The sequence below is a fragment of the Anthonomus grandis genome, chromosome 9 (genome assembly GCF_022605725.1).
Source record: "Anthonomus grandis grandis chromosome 9, icAntGran1.3, whole genome shotgun sequence".
Taxonomy (NCBI): domain Eukaryota; kingdom Metazoa; phylum Arthropoda; class Insecta; order Coleoptera; family Curculionidae; genus Anthonomus; species Anthonomus grandis.
In genome coordinates this window covers 10,606,994-10,627,129 of record NC_065554.1, presented here as the reverse complement: position 1 = coordinate 10,627,129, position 20,136 = coordinate 10,606,994, and the positions used below count along the sequence as shown (strand labels likewise).

The 20,136-nt window shown below is 33.4% G+C and overlaps 2 protein-coding genes and 1 long non-coding RNA gene across 3 annotated transcripts; 1 reads left to right on the top strand and 2 right to left on the bottom strand.

Annotated features, from left to right (window-relative positions):
- Nucleotides 1–262: 262 nt before the first annotated feature.
- LOC126740411 (uncharacterized) lies at nt 263–2,356 on the bottom strand. Its single transcript, XR_007661900.1, has 2 exons — nt 2,192–2,356; nt 263–1,201 (listed from the first exon to the last, which is right to left on the bottom strand). It is a non-coding gene; the product is annotated as an uncharacterized LOC126740411 (long non-coding RNA).
- A 2,243-nt stretch (nt 2,357–4,599) lies between these two features.
- Nucleotides 4,600–6,654, bottom strand: LOC126740344 (uncharacterized). Its single transcript, XM_050446319.1, has 4 exons — nt 6,154–6,654; nt 5,882–6,055; nt 5,627–5,803; nt 4,600–5,133 (listed from the first exon to the last, which is right to left on the bottom strand). The coding sequence occupies exons 1-4, from the start codon at nt 6,370–6,372 to the stop codon at nt 4,897–4,899; spliced, it is 807 nt and encodes a 268-aa protein (XP_050302276.1). The 5' UTR covers nt 6,373–6,654; the 3' UTR covers nt 4,600–4,896.
- Nucleotides 6,655–14,010: 7,356 nt separating this feature from the next.
- LOC126740275 (mitochondrial import inner membrane translocase subunit TIM16-like) lies at nt 14,011–19,868 on the top strand. The gene is made up of 2 exons (XM_050446227.1): nt 14,011–14,326; nt 19,589–19,868. The coding sequence occupies exons 1-2, from the start codon at nt 14,097–14,099 to the stop codon at nt 19,743–19,745; spliced, it is 387 nt and encodes a 128-aa protein (XP_050302184.1). The 5' UTR covers nt 14,011–14,096; the 3' UTR covers nt 19,746–19,868.
- The last annotated feature ends 268 nt before the right edge of the window (nt 19,869–20,136 follow it).

Here is a 20,136-nt window from a genome sequence, read left to right as displayed (position 1 = left end):
GGTGGTTTTAGGAATTTTTTTCAAATGTCAGAAGGTGAATTTGAATATTTATTACTAAAAATTGGGCCAAAAATTTGTAAAGAAGACACCAATTATAGACCTGCCATTCTCGTAAAGGAGCGTCTTGCTGTAACGTTACGATTTTTATCAACTGGAGATTCGTACCACTCACTAATGTATCTTTTCAAAATTTCAAAACAGGCAATTTCCAAAATTGTTGTGGAGCTGTGCGATGCCCTTATTGATTTATTACAAGACTATATTAAGGTAAGCACTTTATTTATTAAGATTTAACGAGATTTATATAAATATGAAAATATGAAAATATAGTTAAAGCTACTTCTTAAATCAAATTTTTATAACCATAATAAAGAATAAATAAGCACAACAGTAGTAAAAATAAACTATAACTAAAACAAAACTAAATATTTAAACCCTAAATGAGAATAGTTGTGCGCATATCTATACTTATGACCGAGCTTATGAGGTATGACTTCCTGGAGATTGCAGTTGGGTGATGAAACGATCTGCAGCTTCATCTTCATCAGTTGTAAGGGCAGTAGTTGATTGTGCCGAAGTAGGGGGACTGCTAAAAGGAGAGCATGAGGAATATGATTCCGGGGAATGCATCAGTAAGGTCGTCAGTAAGCCACCTGAATTTGCTGTACTGGTAAAATATTGCTGTTGCTGAGAATGCTGAGATTGAGGATAATAGTGTTGTTGCTGAGCCTGAGAAAAATACTGATGCTGTTGTTGTTGTGCTACGGGATAATTGTAATTTCCCAATTTTGCTTCAAACAGAAGTGTGCTTATTTTGTGTTGCACTGTAGCTTGAGCATAAGTAGTGGGCAAATTTCGCAATGTCACAGCCACTTCTTGGCCAAATATGGTAAACACATCCTTTGATTGTTTTGTCGCTAATGTTTGCGTCATTATCTCGTAGGCTTCATTGACCATTGGGTTTTCGCATTTCCTTTTTCTTGAAGGTACGTGGCCAAGAGCTGGCGACTTAAACTGTTTTTTTTTATGTAGTTAAAGTATCCTTTGCTTTTTTAACATTATCAGCATTTACATTACTCCTCGTAGAGTCTTCAGAGTTGCCTTCTCCAGTATTTAAAATGGCATCTTGAGTAATCTCATGCTCATCAGCAGTATTATCCACATCGTTGGCATCTTCCACTGCACCCATCCCTGATAAAACCTGTAATAGAAAGATTTTTTATTTTACTTCTGTTGGTACTATTGCTAGTTTGAAGTTTAAAAAATAAAATATATATATTTTTAAATTTCAGATGCCTAAAAACGAAGCAGAATGGAAAGCCATTGCCGAGGACTATTACAATCGTTGGAACTTTTTAAACTGCGCCGGAGCTATGGATGGAAAACACATATCGTTGCAGGCTCCAATAAACAGCGGCAGTGAATTCTTCAATAACAAAGGATTTTTTAGTATTGTTTTGTTCGCCGTAGTCGACGCAAACTACAATTTTATTTATGCTAATGTTGGATGCCAAGGGCGCATTGCCGATGGAAGCGTGTTTAGTAGTACTATGTTTAATAAGCTTCTAAAGGACAATACAATGCATTTACCTGGAGAAAATCAACTCCTAAATAGTGATCTAAAAAGCCCATATGTTTTAGTTGCAGACGACGCATTTCCTTTGTCAACAAACATAATGAAACCATATGCAGGAAGTCACACTAAGGGTTCTAGTGAAAGAGTATTTAAATATCGCCTCAGCGGAGCTCGAAGAATATGAGAAAATGTGTTTGGCTTAATATTTAATGTATTTAAAATATTTCGCAAACCATTACTATTGGAACCTCAAAGTGCCTGCAAGGTAACGTTAGCAGGATGTTACTTGCACAACTTTCTTAGAAAAAGTGCATCTAAGAACATTTATAATCCCCCTGGAACATTCGATTCTGACTGCTCTGATTCAACTGACGTTATTCCAGGAGCTTGGAGAAATGATAATGGTAATGAGCCTGGCTTAGCAGATTTACCCAGAATACCCAGAAGAAGTGCAGTGCAGGCCCAACAAGTGAGAAACATATTAAGAGACTATTTTATGACACCCGAAGGAGAAATTCCTTGGCAATACGAAATATGTTAAAGGCGTAACAGTGTTCTAAACAACCTGTCGTTTAAAAATAAAAATACATAGATAAGCCCTCAAAGTCTACGTACCTGTGAATCCAACATCTCCCTCGGCTTATTTTTGTCTAGTAAAAATTTCATACTTTCAAAAGCAAACCACATCCTCCGTACCAGAGCCAGATTTCTTGCTGTTCTTTATTTTTTTTACTTCTCTTGCAAATTGACTTTCAAGATTTTTAATTTTTTGTTCTACCGCTTGCTTCTCGATATTAAATTCTTTACCAATTTCCATAAGGGCATCGTGCCTCAAGTTCCTGTTATGTTTTTGCATAGTTTTTGGTTTTAGAATCCCATAGATTTGTTTTTAGTTTATATGCCTCAATAAAGGCTATGACTTTAGCTTGTTCCCATTCCATTTCTACAACGAAAACACACGGCCACGATGTCAACAAGGCAAGACGTCACTGAGTACCTACTCCTATTTTAACACTTTGTCGATTGTCGAACGTCGAAAACACGTCCACACAGTAAAGTTGATCGACTGCTCTTTCATGTTTACTGACAAGCGATGGAAAACAAATCGACATGTCGATCGACTAATTTTGTCGATCCACATCGTCGATTGCAACGTACACACTAAGTCGACAACGTCGATAGACATAGTCGATCGACAGTGTCGACTTTGTGTGGACGCAGCTTTACGTTTACGACGCGACTACAGCGCACCCTGCGCAGCCTTTAGAACTATTTAAGACATAAATATGCATAATCGATATTAGCAGCAGCGGGATTCTGATTCGCCAGTCGTTACGTCACGTTACGAGACCTCCCGCTCGTGACAAATGTCGGTGTCGTCTGAAATGTGATTCTAATTCGGTCTCGTTCGTAGCACCGTTTTCAGTCGTAGCGATGCCTAACTTCACGTTTGTTTATATCTTTTTTTATGAATTTTATTGAATTTTGCACTTTTTTATATGTTTAAAGATTTTTGTTTCTTTACTGACCTACATTGCAGTTTTTTTTGTTACTTCTTTTGTTTTAAAAAATGCTGCCGATTTTTCACGCAATTGTTGACCAGGAAGAACACAGGGAGACAAATTTGAGGCTGAGGATGAAGAGAAGGGGAATTCGAGAAGAAATGGACCTGGCAACCCTAAATGATGAGCGATTTAAAGAATTATTTAGAGTGGACAAAGATTTATTTAATTTTTTGTGTAATAGATTGACACCCCACCTACGAGAACCCAAGTATCAGTCTGGAGTAACTATCCAGACAAAAATTTTGGTGGCTTTGCGGTATTATGCCATTGGATGTTACCAAAGAAGTCTTGGAGGTGACTTTAATTTGGGTGTCAGCCAAACAATGGCTCATAGATGTATTCATGAAGTGACCAATGCAATAAGTGTTCATTTACATGAGTTTATCCATTTTCCAACTACAAGAAGAGAAATGGACCAAATAAAGGAAGAATTTATGGAAAAATTTGGATTTCCTGGTGTCATTGGGTGTATAGATGGCACTCATATAGCCATTTTAAAACCTACCATTGAAGAACACAATTTTATTAACAGGAAGGGATTTCACTCCCTAAATGTGCAAATAGTTTGCGATGCAACCTTAAAAATACTATCAGTAAATGCCACCTATCCAGGTGCAACACATGATTCATTTATATGGAGAAATTCCCGGGTGAAAGACTTTTTGATGAATCAATACAATACAGGGCTTAGAAGAACCTGGCTTTTAGGAGATTCAGGGTATCATTTGCAACCTGTTTTAATGATACCTTTTCTTAATCCAAATGAGGGATCTCCAGAATCACGATATAATAGATCTCACATAATGGCAAGAAACTGTGTGGAGAGAAGCATTGGGGTACTAAAAGCAAGATTTAGGTGCCTTTTAAGAGAACGAGTTGCCCGATATTCTCCAGCATTTGTGGGACAGCTGGTGAATGCTTGTTGCATTCTTCATAATTTATGCATACAGAGGCACATTCTGTATGAAGGTGAACCATTTGTGGAGGAAGGTAACCAACAATACGCTTTACCACCAATTCAAAATTTACCTAATATTGGGCTTCGAGAAGGAGAAGTGGTGAGAAGAAATGTGGTCAATACATATTTTGTTAGGTAAAAGCATGTATAGTTAAATTCGTGATTTAAGTGTCAAGTCTTTCTTCACCAGTGATTAGGTAACAGTGGTAAAATGTTCTGTTTGAATCAAAAGTATTTTCTGTTTTCTATAAATAAACAATTTTTTTAAGTTTGTTTTGTGTTTTATTTAATTAGGGTTTTTACATTTTTTTAGATGTTTTATAATAATCTTGATTAAATTTTTTTTACATTTTTTTTGTTATTGTTTTTTACTTTTTAAATAAAGATTAGCACATTTTCTTACTTGTTTTTTCAACACATACTTTGAAGCTATTTTTCTTTTTTTAATTTTTTTTTTGCTTTAAAAGTTAAATTTTGCTTAATAAAAAAAGACCTACAAAAACAAATATGATTTATTTATATTCTGTAGCAGAAAAAATACACATTAATACTTTACCTTAACTCTATAGGAACACATGTTATTGCGGCTAGAAACGTAAAAACAAAAACAACATTCTAAATAAAAAAAATATTCTAAAGCTAAAAAAATAACCAGTAATAGTTTGCTTTTATTAAGAAAGGAACACAAGATGTCATTGTCACTACAACTAGAAAAAGAAAAATTCTAAAAATACCTAAAACTAAAGTCAGAAGAGTAAAGTTAGGTCGAATATCATCCCTAAAAAGTGAAAGTTCCTTTAAGAGTGTCTCTGTCTGATGGCCTCTGTTATATCGCCTAATTTTTCATTTAGGGTATGATTTAGGGTTTCTAAATGACTGTCAATACTTTTTAATAGATTTATTGTCTCTTGATAATAGATTTCATTTGTGGGAGTAACCTTTTGTCTTTTAGTTCTTGGTGTGACTAAATAATCATGATCGACTACATGAAGCTGTTGTGAAATACTCCTTTTTTGTGGTCGTGGCTTGTTGGTCTAAAAATAAACAAAAAAATTTTTTGTTCACAAAACTGATAGTATAATGTTTGAATCAGTTTTGCCAAAAATGGTAAGCTAGTTACTGAGAAAAACAATATAAGGTCGACCCTCGGTAATGTCCGTTAAACAGACATTACCTACATATATGGCAGGTCCTTCGTCCTTCAACATTAGGTCTTCTGTTTTAATTTGTTACTGTTTACTCCTGAATGTCAAAATGTAATGTGGTATATGACTTCTCTTTAATGTATGTAAATGGTTTCTCTTGTGAGCTTTCTTGTTTTGTCTTTTAAGTGTAGTATTATTATTATATTATGTAGGTAGCTAATAAGTTACTGCTTTTAATGTTAATATTTTAATTATATGTTTTAATTTTAATTGTGATTTTAAGGTTTTATAATTTACAGTGTAGTCTTATCTATTTTTTACTTGACTTATGTAAATACTTATGTATGTATTTTAACAACAAAAGTTAACAAAGAGCACTTACTTGTTCTTCTAATGCTTTATTTTCTGTAGGAATCTGCATAGAAATATTTGAGGGTCCGGGCTGTGTGTATTCACTATTGTATAAACTACCATTGAACCGAGCATCCACTATACTTGATGGAGCACTCGATGGACCACTAACGGGTTCTTCCTCTGGATAATATTTTCCATGAGCAAACTTAAAATATTATACAATACAAAAATATCGGACAATATAATAATGCCTTTGTTTCTTAAGCCAAAAAATGCAACTTACACCCTTCTCCTCCACTCCACATCCTTCAAAAAATGTTTTTCCCAAAATAAGGATAACTCTTTGATCAGTATCTGATAGCATATCAGGATATGCTGGCCCACCCCCCGTCTTCATTCGCTCCCTTTTTATATCTGCAGCTCTTCTCTTAAGTCCCTGTTTATAGTCAGACCACGTCTAAAAATGTAAAAATGAAAATAAGTTATTATAACTGGTAATTGTTGGTAAAGATTGGTATATAATATATTATATAATATATTGGTAATATAACTTACCCTTTGCCATTTTTCTATAGTTCTAGTCCCATAACCAAGAGAATTTAGATTATTGGCCAGTTTTGCCCATAATCTCTTAAATTGTTCTTTTGCATTGGAGCAAGATAACCTCCCTCTTGCTAAATCCGGGTTTTCTTCCATAAACTCCACAAATACTCGTAAATGGTTTTCATTAATTTTAAATGACATGTTTTTTTTTAGCAAAAGCCGGACGCTCATCAAAAAATTGAGGTTAGATTTCCATAATCGGGATCTCCGGTGGTCTCGACTAATTTGACATTTCAAAACGAGAGGTATCGAGTGCCTTTAACGAATTAGAATCGCAAATTGTCCGTAGTCGTTACGTGATGTCACGAAATCATGAATTAGAATTCCACTGCAGGTAGTTACAATACCGACTCTGTCAAGAAAAACGCGGGACTATTCGAATTCAGTTTAAGGCGGAAGATTTAAACACAGTACACAATTTTGTTGTTTTATTATAGAGAGCTTCAATTAATCTAAATCATTTTATAGGAATTTACAAAATATATTATAAGTAACCTAAAATCGCTATAGTGTTCAAAATATTGTAAATTCTCATGAATACAAAATTCTTTCTACTACCGAAGAAAACATTATAAAAAATCACAAATACCATATTACTTTACGCACTAGTGCAAAAAAAAAGCAATTTTTTTTTACAAATTATAAATTAAATGTCAAATAAACGTGCCTTATTAGTTAGTAAATTATTTAATACTGACTTTAGCTAGGATCAATGAATACTTGTCGATACATCTTAGTTATGTCTGCATTCATAACAAAAATTCACACCAAAGTTTAATAGAATAGTCAGCAGATTGTTCTGGATAGTACAGCCAATATTGTACCCCATTTAAAAAAAGTCTCTGTGCCAAAGCATTAAAAACAACTCACTTTAGTTGTCAAATGACCTTCCTTAATAATGGGATGGTGCGGAAACTAAAAGTATTCATTTGAATCACTTGTCTCAATCGAAAAATCAACTTTGGTCTTATGGTCAAGATTCTTATATGCATCTAACAAGAAAAAGTAATCTGCCTCTAAACTTTCATCTTTAAGTAAGCACCTTTCCAAATAAACCAATCTTTTATATGCCGTTTCTAAAGGCGCAACTGATTTAAGCTTTCTTTGAATGGATATTTGACAACAGGCCGGTGAGCGAAGTCGTAGAAAAAACAGTGATAGAAAAATGATCCTCACAATATTGTTCAATATTGTAATCTTCTGTCTTAATTCTGAAACACAAGCCAATACTCTATTCTCAGAAATGGGAACCTTATGTGGAATAAAATGACCATCAAAAATTTACCTCAATCCTGACTTCTGAAAAACTAGCATGCCTGAACGATAAATCTGTTTCATAAGCAGAATTCGACAAAATATATCATTAGAGATCGACAAGTCTATCTGACTTCGTATAATAAATGGTTCATCAGCCAAATTTAAAATTGCCACTGAGAAATATTAAAAGAAACAGATGGTAAATGTTGTTTAATTTTAGGTATAATTAAAGATTAACCTCTTTAAAGTCATTATAAACATTAGATATAGTAACGTATGAAAGGCAGATCTGCCACTACAAATTTGGATTTAGTTGGTTGGTTTTGTTAGGGTAATGGCGCAATTTCCCGGCACAATTTGGAGATTCGCGAAAACGGCCGGATATGTACCCTGTTTCCCGAATCGAAACTTTCACAACACTAAATAAATCACGGCGTAAATAGGGTCAGCTACGACGGGCAAGGGATAGGGAAGGGTGTGGGAAAGGGTTTGAAGGATAGGAAAGAACAAACGAATTGACTGGGTGAGGGATGACGCGGGAGTCCGACGAATAGGTTAATAATAACATTTCATAAAGTAGACTCGTACCAGCTGGCAAGACGGTGGAGTGCCTAGAGGGGCTCAGGCACCGTGCTTGATGATACGGGTGACATTCATCTCTAAAACCCGTCTAAAACCCGTCGTCATTTGACTAATTGAACCGTACCCGGAATCTGAAGAAGTGACAGAACCTACATGAAAAAGACGTCATGGAAGTTAGCAACAGAATCAAAAACGAAAATCAAATTTTTACAGTCGCCCAGATAAGTTCTGCACGCAATCTATTTTTTTGCATATTTAAGGATTAAATCTGATTTTAAACATTTAAACTAAAGTTAAGAGTGTGTGAGTTATGAGTGTATTAACTATTGGTGAGTGGTGTAATTGCAATAGTTTGGAAATGAATATAAACAGTAGGGAAGTATTTCGTTTGGTCGTTCGAATTAAATTATTAATTATCTATATACAATCAAAAATAATAAACTTAGGTCATAAGGTTAGGTTGATACAGTTAAAGATTTAGGTGGTGTTTTCGATGCCAAACTAACTTTTTTACCGCACTTTTTTTACTGCATCTTGAATATTATTAACAGGAGTATAATACTTATATATATATAATTCTTATATATTATTATGAAAATGTAAATACGTTAATTATTTTGCTAGTTTTTGTACAATTTTATTAGTATTCTTTAGGGTTCTACTTACGTTTGGTTTATTATTTTCATCTATAGTGTTTAGTTTTTAAGTAGTTCATCTTGTTCGAGAGCCCCATTTTGGCCCCAATTTAGGTTATTTAGGTTATATTATTGTAAATCCCTGTAGTTCTAATTTTCTAGAATTTGTATACTTGCTTGCTTTGACTGTCAGTATTCTCCTAAAATTATTGGTCTCTTTGGGCAAAAACAATGAAGATAATTCTAAATATTTCGAAACTGTTCCATCGGGTTTTAAAAAGGACGCGCTTCGTGACAATTCATTCAGTTTTAATTGTTTACTCAGTTTTTACCTTGAAAACAATTAAACGACAGTCAAGGCGAGTTAGGTTAGTGCTTTTGACGTTGACAATAAAAGTGTGTTCCCGAATTTCGTCACAATATAATTACTTTATTGCTCTATGGTCCATTTCTCGCTTGAGTATGGGCCTGTAATTTGGTCCTCTTTTTATGGCTCTCATATTCAACGCCTTGAAGCTGTATAGAGAAAATTCTTAAGATTCCTTGCTTATAAAGCTTATAGAAGGCAATATTTTCATAATTATTACATTAGCTGTAATGCTATCCGTATCCAGTTTGATATCCCTAATCTCGAAATCAGACGCTATCATTCTGACACTTTAGCACATAAGATCTTGAATGGTTTATATCTTTGTCATACTATCTTAGAAGCAATTCCTTTTAACACCTGTCAAAGAAGGGTCAACTCCCCTATATTTCATTTATCGTTTCATTCAGCCAACTATGGGTTTCTACACTCACTAGGACTTTGCGTTACTTTAATAAAAATATTTGGATCCATTTTCTACCGGATTACGGTTATTTAGATTCAAGACGGGCAATTTTAAACTTTAACCTACCGTGTTAAGTGTTTGGGTTTGTTAATGGTTACTTGTTCTGATTTAGGCTTCTGAGGTTTTATCTTGATATATATTTTTTTCAAATTACGAGACAGTTTACATCGTTAGCGAAACACGTGTCGAGAATAAAAATAAAGAGTTTTGGTTAGTGGAAAGATTGTTTCATAATTATTGAGTGTCACACTAAAGGTTCCAACCATAAGACTATATATTTTTTTGTAATTTTAGTATTATTATATTATCTAGTATTTTGTATTATCTAATATTATTTTTCTAAATTGGCTCTGCCGTATATTAAAATCAATAAATCAATTATACCTAATGCATGTTATTTATTTGGGGAAATTGTTCAACTTAAATTTTGGGAGACCATATAAGAGTTTTGTATATTTTTGTATTACTTAACTAGGGTGCATGAGCAATTTAAGACCCAACGATTTTCCGTCAGTCGCTGAAATGAATTCGTTATTAGGAATTAAGAGTTTATGTTTTTGTTTTTTCTTTTCTGTTTAATTAAAAAATGAAGTCGATTTTTTTGATTTTCCAAACCCTTAGCCACTCTTTTCTCTCGAATAAAAATGCTTTTATTGGATCTAAAATAAATTATATAATATATACATATAATGGTCACGTAAATTTACATGGGTGAAGCCATAAACACCTTATTGCCGGGATTAATTTGAAATTTTCTCTCCTTTAATTTAACTTTTTTTACTAAGCAGCGTATTGCCACTTGTTCTCCTTGATAATTAAAAACTAATTGGTATTTATTTTTCTTAATTTATAAAGGGCGCATATCATATTGCAATTCTCAATCAATTTTTTACAATCTAAGCATAGTCCAAAACCGGGTAATAATTGGTAAATACCAAACGCCAAAGCTGATCAGTGAAACGCATTGGTAAATACCAACTAAAAGCCATTCCACGCTGAAAATCGGCTTTGGTAAAAAGCTTTAAAAACTGTAAGTAAAAATATTTTAGGTCAATTAAAAGTGATTAGCCTGCAATAATACCATAGTATATTTTTTAATATTTGTCTCCATAAATAAATAGGAGCATAGGAAAATCGTCATCAACAACATAAAACTTAATTTTTTTAAAAAATGGTTCATCCAAAAATTTTTTTGTTATATAATAGATTTTAAAAAAAAAACACACGAGACTGTTTGCAAGCGGTTTGCGCCGCGACGGCGGCCGGTGGACCGCCGCTCGACTTAAAACACACGCGACGGCTTTCGCAACTACGAACGGCACGAAAAATTAAAGATCAGTTTGATGTCGCCAAGCTTTACGTACAGTTCACAGTTTTTTATTTATCGTGAGCAAAATGGACTCCGACAGTGAAGATGATTTTTTATTTTTGTTGGCGGCATCGGCGCTGGCATTACGCAAAAAACTAAAAAAAAATAGAACGAAACGTAAGCTATGGATACATCCCATAGTTATGGAAAGAAACAAGAAGGGATATTTCAATACCATCTATAAGGAGATTTGTGAAGATCCGGAATTTTTTTTAAATTTCACCAGAATGTCAAAGGAATCATACCAGGAGTTACTTTTATTGATCCAAGAGCCATGTACAAAAGCTAATACCATTATGAGAGATAGCATATCAGTGGAAGAAAAGCTTTTGATAACTTTAAGGTAGGTGATAAATTTATACCTATTTCTACAATTTTTGTCTTTATTAAATTATTGGTTGTACCCCGTTTGCCTGCCTAATGAGGATTTAGTTACCTACTCTACATCTACTCGAAATAGTATTAACTCAATGGAAGTCTTAAAAAAACGCCTAAAAATGAACTAGATATAGATATAATATATTTAAACACAAACAAAAACAAACAAAAAAAAAACTAAATTAAACTTATATGCCTATAAACTCATATCCTCTGAACCATCAAGAGAATATGGTGAGAATTGGGATACGGGTGGCGGAACTCGTTGTAGCCCAGAAGGTCCTGGCTGATTCTGAACGTGTGGTGTTGAAGTTGGTTGATGTTGTTGTGGTAGTGAATTCTGTGGAGGCAATGAATGTGTATACCATGATGGTTGTCCAACGTGAAGTTGGAAGTGACTAGGTGGTTCGGAGAATATAGTAGCATGATGTTGGTGTGGAGGTGGACAAATATGCCTATTTAATAAAGCCAATTCCATTCTGACCAACAACTTGTTATCAACTGGAATTTTTTTTAAAAATGGCAACAATGACAACAAAAAATGCTTGTCATCATCCACACTTTCTTTTTCTTTCATCAGTTTTTCTTTTTGAATATCGGTGTGTGTTTGAAGAGCTTCACACAAAACCGTTTTTACCGAATCATTTTTTTTCTTCTTCATGCGCCCTTCACCATGATGCTGTTGCTGCTGCCTTTTTCGGGATTCCTGCCTGGTTGTATTTGGTTGATCTGGTGGCTCTGTCGATGCATCTTCATCTGTAGCTTCCTGAGGCGTGGCTGCAGTCTCATCGTCTGTGGCTGCCAATTCATGTGTTGCATCGAGCGAACTTTCGGTTGCCCTTCTTTGGACCACATCCGACAAAAATTAGAGCTGTTGGGCAAACATATATGGGGTTTTTTCTTTCCGGCCTTGCCCAGATTTGCCTTTACTTTCGGAAAGGTGTTTGGAACATCTGTCCCTGACATTTTTCCACTTTTTTTGCAGCATAGGACCTAAAAAATTAACAAAATTTTATGTTTTTTCAGGTACCTAGCAACTGGTTGTTCATTTGTGGATTTGCACTATGCATTTAGAATTGGAAAATCTACAGCAAGTTTGATTGTTCAAGAAGTTTGTAAAGCACTATGGGCGCATGTTAGGCAAATGGCTTTTCCAGTTTTAAATGCCGAAAAGTGGATGGAAATCGCTGAGGGATTCAAGAAACATTCCATTTTTCCGAACTGCATAGGTGCGATTGATGGCAAACACATTAGACTGATACGGCCATCTAATAGTGGTTCTATGTTTTATAATTTAAAAAAATATTTTTCGATGGTACTATTTGCAATGTGTAATAGTAATTATTTATTTACATACATTGATGTTGGCTCGTACGGAAAATCTAGTGACTCTGGAATTTTTAAAAATTCTACACTTTTTGAAAACATGGTTAACGGAACACTACATATTCCTGTAGCGGCACCGATCGAAGAAGATGCTACTACAGATTATCCTTTTGTTATAGTAGGTGATGAAGCATTTCCTCTATTAGAAAATTTGCTGAGGCCTTATGGTGGATCAAACTTATCTTACAACAACAAAATTTTTAATTATAGATTATCCAGAGCTCGATGGTACATTGAATGTGCTTTTGGTATATTGGCTAATAAATGGCGCATTTTTCATAGACCCATTAATGTACAGATCGATCTAGCTGAAGACATAATTAAAGCCTGTTGTGTTCTTCATAATTTTGTCATAAGAAGTAATAAGAGCCAGAGATGGAAACCGTAGCGATGACATTGAAGCAGGAACAACGCATGACAATTTGACAGTTGATTCATTTAGCGTAGGGAATCCAAGAGCATTAAATGGCCGAGATAAATTTGCAAATTATTTTGTTAATATATATCCACTAGAGTGGCAAAACGAATATACACATATATACACGGATATACATAAACTATATGTATATTATATCATTATTATTAAAATAAACGTCCCTACTTATAGCATATAATATGTACATACTTATAATTTTTTTTCCTCAACAGAAGCAGCTGCGCTTAGAAATTCTGTAGTAACTTCTTCCCATGCCTGTTTTTTATTCTGTTTGAATAATTATCATTACGCATATCCCAAATCGCTGGCCTCAATTGAATCTCAGTAATTAATTTTTCTATGTTGAATTCCCTGGTTTCCATAATAAATGAACAATTTTCAAGCACAAAAAAAAAACGCGCCTAAAAACCCTACGTGTGGTTTGCAACACAGAAGATAAGTAAATGATGTGCCGCGGTATGCCGCTAAAGCAATAAAAACCAAGCGGCGTGCCGGCGTCCCATGGTATCGATCAGGGTACGCGCGTCGGACGCCGCGTTTTATGGGTTTAGGCGGCGCCGTCTGTTTCAAAGCTCACAAGTCCCATAAAGGAGGCGCCGAGCGCGACCACGGCGCGACCACCGTCGCGGCGCAAACAGCCTCGTGTGTTTTTACAATACTATATTTACCATAATTGTTACCTTTAAAATGTTCCTAAACATACCAAAAAAAATGTAAAATCGTTGGGTCGTAAATTGCTCAATCACCAATACGTGCGTAAACGACTGACCACTTTTTTTTTATTATTACAAAATAATAGATTCAACATAAACATAAGATAATTCAACTTAAAGTTTATTTTAATAGTATTTTTAGGAATAACAAATATATAGCTCCGCCACTGCCTATCGCTTTTGACAGCTGACGCACTGGCAGTCAGCTGATATTTCCTATTGATTAATTTTTGAGGTTATGTCATGTGTCATGTTTAAAATTTTCAAAATTTTCCATATATTTGGTCTAATAGTTATCTACTAAGTATGGCAAAGTACATAGCTCAAATAATTATAGCAGGATCTCAGGTAATAGGTAGAGCTTTTGCGAGAGCCCTGAAACAGGAAATAGAGGCTTCACAGCAAGCCGCCCAAAGATTAGGCAATGCAAAGACCAGGAGTGAAAGAGTGGCAAACCAAAAGTTGGGACTGTCTTTAGATGAAGCCAAACAAATTTTAAATGTTTCGAAGTTATCCAAAGAAGAGATTGAAGAAAGGTGAGTTGGTAAATTATTTAATTTTGGCCTTTTAACTTGCTAACTCGAAGACATCCACAGAGCTTCCATAACTTGAGACTTGAAAGATGGTTTAAGAATTGAAGCAAAAAAATTAATCATCATAGATATTATCACATTATAGGAACAACACGTAAATGATGCCCATGATATATTGGTGAGTTAGGCTACAAACTCCCTATCAACAATGCCTATTTGAATGACTGAAATTATTGAAATAAAGGAAAAAATATAAAATTATACCATAGTTAGTGTAAGATACATTTCCTATGTTTAAAAGATCATTAAGTACAAAGTATAAGACAGAACATCAGAGGTCTATGTAAAAGTATTGGCCTAAATTGTACATTAAACATATATACTAAAAATATCCCCTTTATAAACTATTTTTTACCTCTTCCCAATAGAATCCTGTTATTTTTACTCTTATACTGTTCATAATGGAAGCTCTGAGGATATTATCATATTAGTTGCATGAAACATATTTAAGCCTTTCAAAATGGTTGAGCCTATAAGAGCAATAAATGGGCTAACCCATACCTTTTTAAATAGAAGTTGCAAATAAAAATTAAAGATTATTGTTAAATATATGTAGACTGAGGTCTGATTGTGTCAAATTTACTAATCTTCCATGTTCACATGTGGTTGGTTGAATACCTTACACACAAGACTGACTATAAGATTAATGGTTCAAAGATAGTTATTTAGATTGCTTAAAAACACTGATTTCTAAAAATAAACTATAAGGGCTCATGTACCTACATGTGGAGATGAAGTAGAGACCCTCTGGTAAAAAAGTAGCTGCAGAACTTTAAAATTGGTCCTAGCAATTTTAACCCTGTTTTTTTAAATTGAATTTTTGCACATCTTTGTTAATAACCTTGTATTACTATTTGTCAAATATTATGCAAATACTAAAGTCAATCCTGTTTTATGAGTCATCAAACCCAAATTTCATAATAAAACTCTCTGTAGAAAAAAAGTATGAGTTTTGATGACCTGGAAACATATTTTTTTTAATAAAATTTAAAATATCTCCAAAGCCATTTGATTTAAGTATAAGAAATTATACATAAAATGTAAAAATACATACATCCCAAAATTTAATAATATATAGGGTGTTCCATTTAAATTAATGAAATGGATATTTAAATCTATGAAGAGAACTAGATATTTCAAAACTATGAAAATATTTCAACAGCTCTTTATTGCTTTACAGCCCAAACCACAGCCAAAAGTTCCTTCTCTATGGTGCAATAATTTTTTTCTGCTTTATTAAGAGAACGGCTAGCATAAGCAGCTGGCCTGTCATCTCCATTTGATAAAACAGCGCCAATTGCAACCCCTGAAGCATCTGTTTTTAAGGTAAAAATATTATCTGTTTCGAAATTGGGGTATTGCAAAATTGGGGGATTAACAAGAGCAGTTTTAAGAGTTTCAAAGGCATATTCGCATTCAGATGTCCAGTTAAATTCAAAATTTTTTTTCGATAAAAAATTTAAACGTGAAGCTATTTCCGCAAAATTTTGAATGAATTTTCGATAGTAATTTGCAAATGCAACAAACCTTTTAGTTTCGTCACCATTTTTTGGTGTGGAAAAATCAATAACGGCCTTAATTTTCTCTTTATCAGGAAAAACTCCTTCTGAAGAAATCACATGTCCTAAATAAAGTATTTATTTTTTTAGAAAATCACATTTGTTTGGATTTAACTTGAGATTTACGTCTCTTAACCTTTGTAATACTTTTGTCAAATTTTTATTGTGATTTAATAGGTTATTACCAAAACCAATCGGATCATCCATGTAGCAAAAACAGCTGTCCCAGCTTAATCCAGACATAGCAATTGTCATGGCTCTTGCAAAAGCACATGTACTAATTTTTAAGCCCATTGGAAGCCTTGTCAATTGAAATTGTCCCTGATCAGTCATAAAAGCTGTACATTGCCTACTAGATTTATCCAATTCAATTTGATAATATCCTTGAAATAGGTCAAGATGCGAGAAATACATTGCACCTGAAAGAGAATCTAATATTTCATTTATGCATGGCAAAGGAAATTTTTCATCCTCCAGTTCTTTATTGCATAATCTATAGTCAATGACACATCGCCACGCTTTTTTACCATTTTTGTCACTCTTTTTTGGAACTATTAGCAAAGGTGCTGACCACTGTGATTTAGTTTTTTCTATTATACCGTCCTTTAACATTTTATTGACCTGTTCGCGAAGTTCTTGTTTTTGTGAATGTGGTAAACGATATTGTTTTACATAAACAGGTTTTGCATCATTTTTTAACCTAATGTTCTGTTTATAAAAATTACAAGTTGTTAAAGGATCGTTTTTTAAATAAAATGTGTCAGCATACTTCGCTATTATTCGCTGAATAGAAAATTGTTCCTCTTTATTAAGATGCGCCATACTTATCCAATATCTTATCAACTTGATCCACCACCTTTTCATCTAAACTTTCGGTAAAATGACATATTTCATAATTGGTTAATTTTTCAAACTTTGGATTAAAATTCTTTAAAATTACTTCTTCGTCGCGAGTATTTAATAATTTACCAGAAATCATTTTATTTAAATTTGATTTGCCTATACTTCCGGCGACAAAAACCCCTTGACTTAGTTCGCTAGGCAAAATTACACATTCATCATTTACATCTAAGTAAAAATATTTAATAATCTCACATCTTGCGGGAATTTTTGTATAATTATATTTATTTGATTCTATGGGCATCACAACCTTCTTATCATCTATCCATAGAGAAAACAAAAACTTTTCGTAATTTATGGTGGCTGCATATATTTCAAAAAAATCAAATCCTATAATGATCCATGTATACCCTTTTGAAATTCATTAACTAACAAAAACTCATGACGCAGGTTTACGTTATTTACGTGCAATTCTATGCAAGCAGAACCGTGTGCTACCAGTGACCCAGAAATACCGTTTATTTTTGTTTGTTTTGTGAAGTCGACACTTTCAGTATTTGGTATATATTTATGAAAAATTACACTTAATGATGCACCTGTATCTAATAAGAATAAAATTTTGTTTCCTCTATAAAGTACTCTCATTCTAATCATATCTCATTCTAATCATATCTAAAAAATATATGTACATTTTTAGACTCGAAAAAACCGATTTTTATTTGAATTTATCTCGGAACAATTTTCTACTCCCGAAGAATCAGAATTTTGCATAACAAATGCCCTATTATGATGACCTCGACGGAAATTTCGTCTATTGTTAAAATTTCCGCTGTTAGAATATTGCCTTGACCTGCTATTTTGGCCTCTAAAAGAATTATTAAAATTTTGCCTAAAATGAGTATTATTAGAATTACGTCCTCGGAAATGTGTACTATAGCTTCTACCCCTACTACCATGTTGATAATGTTGATATCTATTTCCGCGACTATTATAATGGAACACCTGATGATAATCCTTCCTGACCGTAAGCTCCTCGTCTTTAGCTCCTCTTATAGCCTCACTTAATTTTTAATAATTTCGCGCATTTACAATGGTTTTTAGGTCATTATTTTGCAACCCATTAGCAAATGCCGATATGGCTAATTTCTCATTTACTCTAGTCAAAACAGCCAAACTGTCATCATCACCATCTGCCTGATTAATAGTAAGGTTTACAAGTAGCTCCTCTACCTGTTTTCCAAAATCCTCAATTGATTTTGAACCTTGCTTACTATTATTAAGCTGAAAAGACAATGCTGATGTTGACTGCTTTGTTATAAAATGATTTCTTAGATCAGCTATAAGAGCACCACAAGAAGTATAATTATTGTTAAGTCTTAATTTAGCACTTTGCGACAAACGGGTTTTTAAGACATAATTTATTAGCGACTTTTTCCCATTTTAATTTAATAAATCTCCATATAATTGAATGGCATCAATAAGTAACTTTGTTGTTGATTCCAGCCCATCCATAACCGGCAGCAAATTCGCCGCGGTTCTCAAATCAAAATTATCCGACATAATTTCATCTTCCGAACCACCACAATCACTATTTAATTCAGTATTACTATTATATTCTTTTGATTCTGGTTGTTCGGGTCGATGTAAAGCTAGCCTATCTTTTAAAATATCCTCTACAGTTGCAAAATATTTTTCTAAACTACAATTGTAGTTACACTGTATTCTTTCGCCTCAACAAATATTTTTTCATTATGCGCACTTTTATTAAAATTTACTTTTTCACTCTCTAATTCACTTCTAAATTTATTTAATTTACTTACATAGCGTTCAATTTTCTCTTCTTCGAATCTTTTCCTAAATTCCTATGAAATAGTCGGACTTTCTCCAATAAGTCACGAAATCCGGTTAGTGTCGATATGAACTATTAATTCTCACTGAGACTGGACACTACTACACTTTTTACACAAGTTATGACTACCTAACACACTAAACGCACTCATTACTGTAACTATTAACTATTTACACAATTTACTCTCTGCTTCTAATTACTTCCCGTCTGACTTTCGGCTCTAAGACATTTTTGCAATATCTTAAGCCTTCAGACAAAGTGACACTATTATCACTAAAACTATAATTAGGACATCAGCCACACGCCAACCAGCTGCTCCAGAAGCTGTGGTACCACCACTGTTGCCACTTTGCACAATCAGTGTTTCTTCTTTGGATTGGTTTTTCCCCATTTTGTTGCTTTATTTGGTCCTCTGATCCAGTAAATTTATTGCCATATTTTATGCCACTGGCAGGATCGCCATGTAATATGTTAGGGGGTAGCTATGGGAAATAGTTCAAGATGGACAAATAAAACAACCATTTTCCACCATACTCTTAATTAGACTATATTTTATTATATATATTAAACAGTTACACCAATTGTTATTATTCATTTATTTCCCTATGTCATCAACCCACTTAATTATATTAATATGCAATTTCTTAATAGTTACAATATTTACAACTTAACCCCACGTGCCTAATTTATATAACAATATTAATAATTAACCTACTTCTATGCTACAGACCCTGCTATATTACCAAATTTTTAATATTTTCCTATTATTCAGTTTTTCTATATATACTTATGATCAATAATATTTTTTTCTAATACTGTATATATTATTGTGTGGACCTAGAAGAGATTTAATACTAAGTTATTATGTAAGATCAATATTAATCATTTTTGTCATGTCACCAGATATTTACAGTACAGTTTAAAGAGACTGGCTGACCTTTTTTATTCTGACTTTAGGTACAATGCTCTATTCAAAGCAAATGAAAAAACCTCACTGTATCTTCAATCAAAGATAGTCCGAGCAAAAGAGAGACTAGATCATGAACTGAAAAACCCAGAACCCACAACCAAGAGCAAAATGAAAGAGGATATTTCTGGAGGTGGCAACACATAACGACTCAAATTGTTAGTAGCAGAATTGTGATCCACTTTGTATGTAAATTTTCCTTTATTGTTAAATAGATAAGTTGAACTTGTTATACAATAGTCTATGAAATAGAAATTTGAGTAACATGAATTCAGTGTTTCCTTATTTTATCTCACATATTTCTTATATATTGGCCTTAGCCAGATTCTTAGGTTAAGTGATTTATGATATTTTGCCTGTATAGTACATGAAATGTTTTAAATATCAGACAATTTTTTATAGTAATAACCACCTTATTGCACATTTACCCATAAAAATATAAAATAACTAAGAAAGTGTTTCTGTATTATTAGTTAACCTCAATTTTTTTTTAATAAATATTTCTTCCTTCAGGCATACATTTTTTTTGACAACAAAC

What these genes read in the sequence shown, in the direction of transcription:
- LOC126740344 (XM_050446319.1), bottom strand. Translation starts at nt 6,372, where the DNA reads ATGAGCGTCCGGCTTTTGCTAAAAAAAAACATGTCATTTAAAATTAAT. An exon ending in GTGGAGTGGAGGAGAAGGGT is followed by an intron (nt 5,804 to 5,881) that starts GTAAGTTGCATT and finishes TAATATTTTAAG; the next exon opens with TTTGCTCATGGAAAATATTA. An exon ending in ATAAAGCATTAGAAGAACAA is followed by an intron (nt 5,134 to 5,626) that starts GTAAGTGCTCTT and finishes GTTTATTTTTAG; the next exon opens with ACCAACAAGCCACGACCACA.
- LOC126740275 (XM_050446227.1), top strand. Translation starts at nt 14,097, where the DNA reads ATGGCAAAGTACATAGCTCAAATAATTATAGCAGGATCTCAGGTAATA. An exon ending in AAAGAAGAGATTGAAGAAAG is followed by an intron (nt 14,327 to 19,588) that starts GTGAGTTGGTAA and finishes TTCTGACTTTAG; the next exon opens with GTACAATGCTCTATTCAAAG.